We start from the raw sequence: 10,256 nt of genomic DNA on the forward strand, positions 1-10,256 counted from the left end.
CGCCCCCCTCCCGGCACCACCGCCCGCCCGCGGCTCCGGGACCCGGCACTGGGAACAGCGGGAGCGCCAAGTTCGGGCAGCGGGAGCAGCACCGCGGAACACAGGGAGCGTGTGGACCGAGCACCGGGAGCGCCACGACCGAGCACCGGGAGCCGTCCCGCTTCGCACGGTAGATCGGGGCACCGGGAGCCGTCCCGCCGGGCACGGGGAGCCGGGAGCGGGCAGCGGGAGCCGTGCGGGCGGCGCCGGGTACGGGGGATCCGGGYACCGGGAGCCGTCCAGGAGAGTATCCAGTCACCGGGGGTCGTCCAGCCAGCACCGGGCACGGCAGAGCTGATCGCCGAGAGCCGTCGAGGCAGCGCCGGGCACGGYGGATCAGGCCACCGGGAGTCGTCCAGGCGGGACCCGAGGATATCCAGCGCCGGGCACGGCAGATCTGCTCGCCGGGAGCCATCCGGGCCGCCCCGGGCACAGCACACCCGGACGGCAGCACCGGGCGCTGGGCTGGGCACCGGGCACGGTAAATCGGGGCGCACGGCTCGGGGCACCATGGGTCCCCCCRGCGTGCTGCCCRCCCTGGCCTGGCTGCTGSTGGGGCTGAGCATGCCGGCACCGTGCCGGGCCCAGCTGCATGGCGAGAAGGGCATCTCCATCCCCGACCACGGCTTCTGCCAGCCCATCTCCATCCCGCTCTGCACCGACATCGCCTACAACCAGACCATCATGCCCAACCTGCTGGGGCACACCAACCAAGAGGACGCGGGGCTGGAGGTGCACCAGTTCTACCCGCTGGTGAAGGTGCAGTGCTCGCTGGAGCTGAAGTTCTTCCTGTGCTCCATGTACGCACCRGTGTGCACGGTGCTGGAGCAGGCCATCCCTCCGTGCCGCTCCATCTGCGAGCGGGCGCGCCAGGGCTGCGAGGCCCTCATGAACAAATTTGGCTTCCAGTGGCCGGAGCGGCTGCGCTGTGAGAACTTCCCCCGGCATGGTGCTGAGCAGATCTGCGTGGGCCAGAACCACTCGGAGGACGGCGGCTCGCCGGCGCTGCTGACCAGTGCCACGCCGCTGGCCGGCCAGGGCACCCCCGGCGCCCCCCGCTACGCCACCCTGGACCACCCCTTCCACTGCCCRCGGGCGCTGAAGGTGCCCAGCTACCTCAACTACAAGTTCCTGGGTGAGAAGGACTGCGCGGCGCCCTGYGAGCCCGCCCGTCCTGACGGCCACATGTTCTTCAACGAGGACGAGATCCGCTTTGCCCGCATCTGGATCCTCATCTGGTCCGTCCTGTGCTGTGCCTCCACCTTCTTCACCGTCACCACATACCTGGTGGACATGCAGCGCTTCCGCTACCCCGAGCGCCCCATCATCTTCCTCTCGGGCTGCTACACCATGGTGTCGGTGGCCTACATCGCCGGCTTTGTGCTGGAGGAGAGGGTGGTCTGCAACGAGCGCTTCCAGGAGGACGGCTACCGCACCGTGGTGCAGGGCACCAAGAAAGAGGGCTGCACCATCCTCTTCATGATGCTCTACTTCTTCAGCATGGCCAGCTCCATCTGGTGGGTCATCCTCTCCCTCACCTGGTTCCTGGCCGCYGGCATGAAGTGGGGCCACGAGGCCATCGAGGCCAACTCCCAGTACTTCCATTTGGCCGCCTGGGCCGTGCCGGCCGTCAAGACCATCACCATCCTGGCCATGGGGCAGATCGATGGCGACCTGCTGAGCGGCGTCTGCTTCGTGGGCCTCAACAACATCGACCCTCTGCGGGGCTTCGTGCTGGCCCCGCTCTTTGTCTACCTCTTCATCGGCACCTCCTTCCTGCTGGCCGGCTTCGTGTCCCTCTTCCGCATCCGCACCATCATGAAGCACGGCGGCACCAAGACGGAGAAGCTGGAGCGGCTCATGGTGCGCATCGGCGTCTTCAGCGTCCTCTACACCGTGCCGGCCACCATCGTCATCGCCTGCTACTTCTACGAGCAGGCGTTCCGCGAGCACTGGGAGCGCAGCTGGATCAGCCAGAACTGCAAGAGCCTGGCCATCCCCTGCCCGCTGCACTTCACCCCCCGCATGACCCCCGACTTCACTGTCTACATGATCAAGTATCTCATGACTCTGATCGTGGGCATCACCTCCGGCTTCTGGATATGGTCRGGGAAAACCCTGCACTCCTGGAGGAAGTTCTACACTCGGCTCACCAACAGCAAGCAGGGCGAGACCACGGTGTGACGCCCTTCGGCCTGAAATTTTTAAATTTTTTTTTTGTGTGTGGGGGGGAGTTATATATTTTTTATTTTTAGATTTATTAACGTCTAAGGGGTGTCTCTTTTTTTTTTTTCTCTTGGAATTTTTTTTTTTTTTTTGTAATTAAACCTGTAAATAGCATTTGTAAATTTAATGATATATTTGTATTTAAAAAGGTGAAAAAAAAAGGGAGGGAAGATAGGAGGAGAGGGAGGGAGGGATAGGAGGAAAAGGAGGGGGGGAAATGGGAGAAAACAGAGGAAAAGGGAGAAAACAGAAAAAGGGAGTTAAAAAGGGGGAAAGGGAAGAAAAAAGAGGAAAAGGGAGTAAAAAAGGGGGAAAGGGAAGAAAAAAGAGGAAAGGAAAAAAGACCGGAGGAATTGAGGGAAAAATAAGCAGGAAAGGGAAAAAAGTAGAAAAGCAAGGAAAAAAGGGGAAAATGAGTGAATAAAGGAGGAAAGGGAGGAAAAAAGTGGGAGAAAAAGGAGGAGAGCAGGAGAAGAGGGAGGAAAACAGAAAAGGGCGGAAAAAAGGAGAAAATGAAAGAAAAAGGARGAAAAAAAGGAGAGAAAAGATAAAAAAGAAGGGGTAAGGAGAAAAGAGAGGAAAAAATGAGGGGAGAAAAAGGATCGGGTCAAAAAGATAAAAAGATGGGAAAAGGGAGGAAAAACAGGAGAAAAAGGGAAAAAACATTGCCGAGCTTGGGAGAGGACCCTCGCCCCCCTGCTCCCCCTTCCCGGCTCCCCCTGGCCGCTGCTCTGCCGGCCCCTGGAATAAAGGGTGAAAAAAGGCCAAAAAACTCAATAAAAAGCCCATTTTTCTCGCTCTCCTTTCGAAACTCCCCAAGAAAGTGGATTTTTTTTTCTTCCCCACCCTTTTGCTCTCATGAGACCCAGGGCTGGGGCTGCCCCCCTGCGGGGCTCTCCCTGACCGACCCCCCCACTCTTGGCCGATGACTTTTCCTCCCCAAAASCCTTTTTGAACAATCCTTCCCAAATACAAACGAGTCAAAAAACACTAGATTTTGACTTGGAGGGATTTTTTTTCCCCAAAAAATTAAATTGGGGGGGTCCCCATGGATTCTGTGGGRTCCCCTGGCTTCCACCACCCTGTGGGGATGAGCCAGCGCCTCCCTCCAGCAGGAACAAAGGGAAAAAAAGAGATTTTTAACCGCAAAAAATAAGGAATTTTTCAGTTTGCRGTGGGAGGGGGTCCTCTCCTGTGCCCCCCCCCCGGGAGGAAATAGCTCACATTTTCTTTGGGATTAGGGGTTTGGCTGGGGTGGGCCCCCGATCCCGAGGCGCTGTAAGAGAAGCGGGTCCCGACTCTGGTTCTGTTCTTTAGGATTTGGGGGATTCTGGAGGGGGGATTTAGGAGAGTTTCAGCTGGAGGGGGACAAGCTCAGGGCGGGGAGGGAGGGGGGGAAGGATGGATTTAATCAGCTGGATTTAATTGGAATGAAAAAAAAAAATCCTCTTCCCAAAATGGAGAGGGAGACCCGGCCGGGAAGCGCCGGCCCCCAGGGGAGCCCCAAAAACAGCCCCGRGGAGCCTCAGCGCCTCATTCCGGGGTATTTGGGGTTCCCTGGAATGCGAAGGGGGATTGTGGGGGGGATTGCGCCTTCCCCCTTCCCCCACCAAAGCCGGGCAAATTCCCCAAACCCCCTTAAAAATGCCGATCCCGCGATGAGGGCGAGGCGGGAGCTGAAGGGGTTAAGGCAGCGCCTCTCCAGCACATTTTGGAAAGGAAAAACTCTTTGGATCCGGTTTAATTTTCCAGCGATGACTTGGAAGGGGGAGAGGAGAGGGGGAGAAACTTATCCGGGGCTTTTTTTGCTCCCCCCTCCTCTGTGGTTTGGAGGAGCCGMTCCAGGGTCGGGCTGGGCTGGTCGGGACCCCCACTCCCCTCCCCAGCACCCCCTTGGCACCCACGGCACCCCCCTGGACACCCCAGCAGCCTTGGACACCCCCGCCTTGGGAGCCTCGGGAAATGGGATTTTCAAAGGGGATGGTCCTTGCTGTGGGGACACGAACAGGATGAGCCTTGGGGTCGGGGGACCCCTCCTGCACCCCTCAATTCCCACCCCAACGCTGCCACCTCGGGGGGGGGGGGTTCCCCTTTTGTGGGGTCCCCATTGCCCTGGGGGTCCCGGGTCGCATGCAACCCCCTCTTTGGGTGCTTTGTCTTTGGGCTGCTGCCYCTTTTGGGGCTGGAGGGTCGCGCACCCCAAAAGCAGCGGTTCGCCCCGAGGCCGCAGTGTTTGGCGGAGGCGCAGCGAGGCTCGGGCCGGGGGAATGTAAACTCTCCACCCAGGAATGCGGGAGCTGCCAGAGGAGGTTTTTTTTTTTGTTTTTTTTTTTAACGAGGCTTCGTGTCCCGGCTTTGGAAAACAGAGCCGGGATCGGGGATGGCCGGGGCGGCTGCTCCGCGGTGCCGAGGGTACCCCACGGTACCCACAGGGGATCTCGGGGCCCCTCCCCGGCCCCGCGGGCTCCTGCGATGGGGTTGSGAAGGAGGAACTGGGCCAGATCTGTGCCATGTGGCCCTTCCCAAGCAGTTTGGGGGGGGGTTGGAGGATTTTGGCTCTCGGGGCTGTTTGCAGCCTCAGTGCGAGGAGCTGGAGGTGTCACTGTGTGTCCCCTCTGTCCCCTGCTCTGTCACCCCAGGGGTGGGGCACTCTGGGACACACCGGGGACAGGTCACCCCAAGGACGGATCTCACCGGGAATGGGTCACCCCGGGGACAACTAACCCTGGGTACAGGTCTCCATGGGAATGGGTGACCCTAAGGGTGGGAATGGGTGACCCTAAGGGTGGGTGGCCCCAGGAACAGGTCACCCCTTTCACCCCAAACCCAGCTAAGCCCAGTGGCACGTCACCCCACGTCCAAGTAACCCTGGGGACAAATTACCCAGAGAATGGTTGTCCCCAGGCCACAGGGACCGGGGACAGAGATGGGGACAGGGGACAGGGATGGGGACAGGGGACAGGGATGGGGACAGGGGACAGGGACAGGGATGGGGACAGGGGCCTCCCCGCTGTGCACGGCTGTCCCCAGCCCTCCCAGGCCAGTGAGTCCCACTCTCCTCTCCCCTTTCCAAGCCGAGCAAACGCCAGTGGGTGGGGCCGTGTCCCCGCCCGGCCGTGCTGGGGGTCCTTTGATGTCCCGTAAYGAGCCCCGCTCTGTTGTCACAGCTGCCACCGCCGCGGGAGTCACTTAACGCCCAAACCCAGAGCGCCCGCGACCCATCACACCAGTGCCACCAGTGCCACCAGTGCTCCCGGGGCTCGTCCTGCTGGGGGTGGGGACAGGGGGGTGACAGCCCCGGGGGTGAAACCGCTGCAGGGACGAGAGTGACGGCGGAAGGAGCTGTGAGAACGGCGGCTCATGGCGTGTCCCCAGCGCCGGTTGTCCCCGTGCTCCTGGGTCCCAGGCCGTGGTCACTTCTGTCCCCTGCCACTGACTGTCCTGTCCCCTGGACCGTGGGCTGCCCTGGCCACAGGCTCTCCTGTCCCCTGTGCCCCCTGTCCCCTGGGACTGTCCTGTCCCCTGTCCCCAGACTGTCCCTTTCTCAGCCCCGGGTGACAATTCCCTCATGACAGTGGGGTCCATCTCCTCCCCCCCTCCGTCCCGTCCCCTTCCCTGCCACTGCCCTTCTCGTCCCGGTCCCCAGCAGTGACACGAGGGTGGCAGAGGGAGGTGACAGGGAGCAGGGAGGTGACAAGGGATATCTGTGCTACACTTCACATGTCCCCGTGATCGCTCGGCAGGACAGGTCCCGAGACTCYGTGGGGACATCTCTGGCTGTCCCCCACTCCTGGCCTCGTGTCCCTTCACCCCACGGGGACAGAGCCAGCCCGGACCCGAAGGACCAGCACCCAGTGGGTGTCTCCGCCCCCCCCAGCCCCGTTGTCCCCCCCGGGCGGGCGCTGGAGCGGGATCTGGCCGCGGCCGAGGCCGAGTCCTGGCCGGACGCCAGCGGGGACAGGCGGCCGGCGGCTGAATTCGGCTCCGGCCGACCCGCTCTTAAAGGAGACGGAGCCGCTGGGAGCTGCGGGGCTGCGGGGTTGCGGGGAGGGAGCTGCAAGGTGGCACCGGGCATTTTGGAGGGCCCTGGCGAGGGTGGGGCTCTCCCAAGGTGCAGGGACCTGTCGTGTCCCCATCCCGCCCTGGTGTGCAGGGTGGGTGTGGGGTCCATCCCCATCTCCATCCCCAGAGCCATGTGGGATCCCGGGTCTGGACGGGGCCACCCCTGAAGGGCAGAGGAGTGGGGAATGTGGGGTCACTTCCACATCCCAGTGTCCTCATGGAGAGTTGGGATCAGTGGGTGTGATGGGCTGTGTCAGTCCATTGGAAATATGGGACACGTGGATGTGGTGCTGTGGGTCCATCCCAGCACCCCTTCTGCGGGACGGGACGGAGGGTGGGTGGGCATGGGACCCCATCCCCATCTTGATGCACCTCCTGGAAAAGCTGGGATGGGGACCCCAACAACATCCAGGGCCCATCCAGAGAATGTGGGGTGGATGGACAAGGGATGGGTGGACATGGATGGATGGACAGGGATGGGGTGGGTGGACACTGATGGTGGACAGGGATGGGATGGATGGACAGGGATGGGATGGGTGGACACCATGGTGGACAGGGATGGGATGGATGGACAGGGATGTATGGACACGCCACCCCGAGCCCCCTTCCCGCTCTGTCCCGTGGGGCTCTGCCCGGGGCTGCCCCTTGGCCACGCGGTCCCACAGCTGCCCCGGCCGGGGGAGGGTCTGGCCGGGGGGTCCAGCGGGGCTCCGAGGGAAGGTCTGGCCAGGGGAGGATCCGGCCGGGGGAGAGTCCGGCCGGGGGCCCAGGGGAGGCTCCGGGGGAGGGTCCGGCCGGAGAGCCCGGGGAAGGATCAGGGGAGGGTCCGGCCGGGGGGCCCAGGGAGGGTTCAGGGGAGGGTCCGGCCGGGGGGCCCAGAGGGGGTCCGGGGGAGGGTCCGGGCGGGCGCGGGGGCGGCTCCGGAGGCGGCGGCGGCTCCGGGTGCGGGAATGTTTGTGCAGCTGGAGCCGATTATGGGGCGGGAGCGGGAGGGGGGAGAGAGGGAGCGGGGCGGGGCGGGGGAATGAGGGGGTCGTGCAAGGGGGAGAGGGATGTGCAGGGAGAGCGGAGCGCGTGTGCGGGGTGCAGCACCCGCGTGGAGGGTCCCTAGGGACCCCCGGCACCCCCTGCACGCGCGGGGTGCCACCCACACCGACCTGCGCAAACCCCACACGCCAGGGACACGCAGGGACACGCCAGGGACATGCCAGGGACACACCAGGGACACGCAGGGACACACATTCACACCCTCGGGTGCCCCTCAGAGGCTGGGTGTCCCCCCCCCCCACACTGGGGTCTCCAGCCTGATCCCAGCACTGTCCCACCGGGAGCACTGGGAGCACTGGTTCCTGTGCTCACTCCGGTCCCTCAGGGCTCCAGCCACACTTGGGGCCGGGGAGGTTTAACGGTCACTGACTGCCCCTGCCCTGGCTGCGGGCTCCAGGAGCCACCGCTGCGGGGACATTGGGGGTGACCCCTCACCTCTGCCCAGTGCACCCCCTCCCCCCCAAATCCAGCTCCGGTTGCCTGTCTGGAGATGGAACAAGAGGAACCCGAGGGGACGGGGATAAATTGGGAATGCCCCTCCCCCCATGGCACCATGGCACCATCCCTGGGGTCATCTGTTAGAGGACACCCCAAAAAACAGCAACCCCCCCGACCTCCAAGCAGGGTTTAACCCCTGCACTGCCAGGGCCATTGCCTCATCCCCSCTCCCTGTTTCTGCTGCTTTTACCCCAAAACAGCCAGGTCAGCTTGGACAAATTATTCCCTTGGCAAAAAGCCCCACTTTTAATTAATTATTAATTATTTTTATTAGTTAATAAAGGAGAAGAAATCACCCGCCAGCATGGCAAATGACCATGGTTGCCTTTGCCTCTTCTGGGATGGATGGATGGATGGATGGATGGATGGATGGATGGATGGATGGATGGATGGATGGATGGATGGACGGATGGACAGACAGATGGGCAGCCAGATCATGTCTCTGCCTGCACCATCCTGTGCCTTCTGGGTTTCAGGGTTGAATGTTTGGTTCAAAACCTGTTAAATGCTCTTTTTTGGGGTGGATTCATTAATTCAGGCTGGGCAGACTCTCTGGAATTCCAGGATGTGCCTGGCACACACAGGSCACTGCTCACAGGCCCCGGGGAACACCCAGAGCTCCCGGGCTTTTCCTTCATCAAAATCCCTCCTTGAAGTCTCTTGTTGGGGCTTTTATGCATTATYCCTCTATTTTTGATGTTTTTTTAAGGCAGTGATTGAGGCACACAGGGCTGGATCCATCCCRGTGCCGCAGGACCTGTCTGCCATCAGTGGGATGAGTCGGGAGCGGGGTCAGGGTCTCGGTGTCAGTGATCCCAGTGTCTGCTTCCCAGCTTTTCCCAGCTCAGGGAGGCAGAGCTGGGGATGGAATGGCTGCCCAAACACCCCCGACCCCTCAAACATCATCGGTCGGGCACCAAAACTTGTCTGTGAATGAAGGGAGAAGTCACAGCTCCCTGTGCCCATCCCCAGAGCTGGCACTGGGTGATCCCATTGTGCTGGGAGCAGTGGCACACCGGGGCTCTGTTTTTTTTCCCCATTTCATATAAAACTGACCCTTTAAGGCATTAAATCTGCTTTTGCAGTGGCAGAAAGGTGCTGGTCTGAGGGATCCTTGTCCTGGCTTGCTGGGGACCAACAGAAGCAGGGTGGGTTCGGCCATGGGTCAGTTTGGGGAGCTCACAGTGGTTTGGGGGGCTCTTTTCTGACCAGCTGAGGGTGCAAGGCTGTGTTTCCCCCCAGCCCAGCCCATCTGCAGCTGCTGGAGAAGGAAAAGGGGAGGTGTGGACAGGGGGGGACACAACGGGAGGGGCCTTTTCCACCGTGTCCTGTGGGTCCGGGAGGGGAATGGGGACAGGATCCTCCTCGGGGAGACAGGGACAGGATCCTCCTCGGGGGGACAGGGACAGGATCCTCCTCGGGGAGACAGGGACAGGATCCTCCTCNCGGGGAGACAGGGACAGGATCCTCCTCGGGGGGACAGGGACAGGATCCTCCTCGGGGGGACAGGGACAGACAGGGTCCTCCTCGGGGGGACAGGATCCTCCTCGGGGGGAATGGGGACAGGATCCTCCTCGGGGGGACAGGGACAGGATCCTCCTCGTGGGGACAGGGACAGGATCCTCCTCGGGGGGACAGGGATGCCGTGGGACCCCCCCAGCAGGACGTGGCCACCCACGTGGTCCCCAAACTCCAACCCGCCCCAGCCCCGGGTTCAGCGGGTGCTGCCCCGGTGCCCCGSACCCCGCACAGGGTGCGCTCAGGGCCCCTCGATCTGATGTCCCCCGCTCCTTCCCGGGGACGGCATTCCCGGGAGTCCCACGGGAGAGACCGCGACCTCCCGGCCACGCCCCTTGCTGGCCACGCCCACTCACAGACCACGCCCTATCAATTACGACACCCCGTCTCATAGACCACGCCCACCTCCCCAGGGCGTCTTTCCCGCCCATTTCAAAGCCCCGCCCCCTCCTCAGGCCCCGTCCCTTCCCGCGGCCCACGAGCGCTTTGCCAGACCACGCCCCCCGCCCTCACATCGCTATCTGACCACGCCCCCGCATTAAAACCACGCCTTCCAGCACAGGCCACGCCCCAATCTCTATAAATACTCCCGGCGCAAACCCCGCTGAAAGCCCCGCCCCCTCCACCCCGCCCCTTTCCAGACCACGCCCATCCGAGCCCGAACCACGCCCCCTGCCCCATGCGCATGCGCCTTTCCTCGAACCCGCCCTTAACCCCGCCCCCTCCGCAGTCCCCGCCCCTTCCGCCGTCCGCGCGCCGGGACTGCAGTTCCCAGCATGCCGCGCGCGCGGAAGAGGCGTGGCCGCGGCGCCGCTTCCGTGCTGGCGGCGAGGCGGAGGAGCGGCAAGATGGCGGCGGCGGCGGTG

General features: G+C 62.7%; 1 protein-coding gene across 1 annotated transcript; it reads left to right on the forward strand.

Annotated features, from left to right (window-relative positions):
- The first annotated feature begins 6 nt into the window (after nucleotides 1–6).
- Nucleotides 7–2,397, forward strand: FZD2 (frizzled class receptor 2). The gene has a single exon (XM_057383184.1). The coding sequence runs from the start codon at nucleotides 550–552 to the stop codon at nucleotides 2,221–2,223; it is 1,674 nt and encodes a 557-aa protein (XP_057239167.1). The 5' UTR covers nucleotides 7–549; the 3' UTR covers nucleotides 2,224–2,397.
- The last annotated feature ends 7,859 nt before the right edge of the window (nucleotides 2,398–10,256 follow it).

This window comes from Malurus melanocephalus, unplaced genomic scaffold (genome assembly GCF_030028575.1).
Source record: "Malurus melanocephalus ecotype Western Australia unplaced genomic scaffold, MMel_1.1 scaffold_613, whole genome shotgun sequence".
NCBI lineage: Eukaryota > Metazoa > Chordata > Aves > Passeriformes > Maluridae > Malurus > Malurus melanocephalus.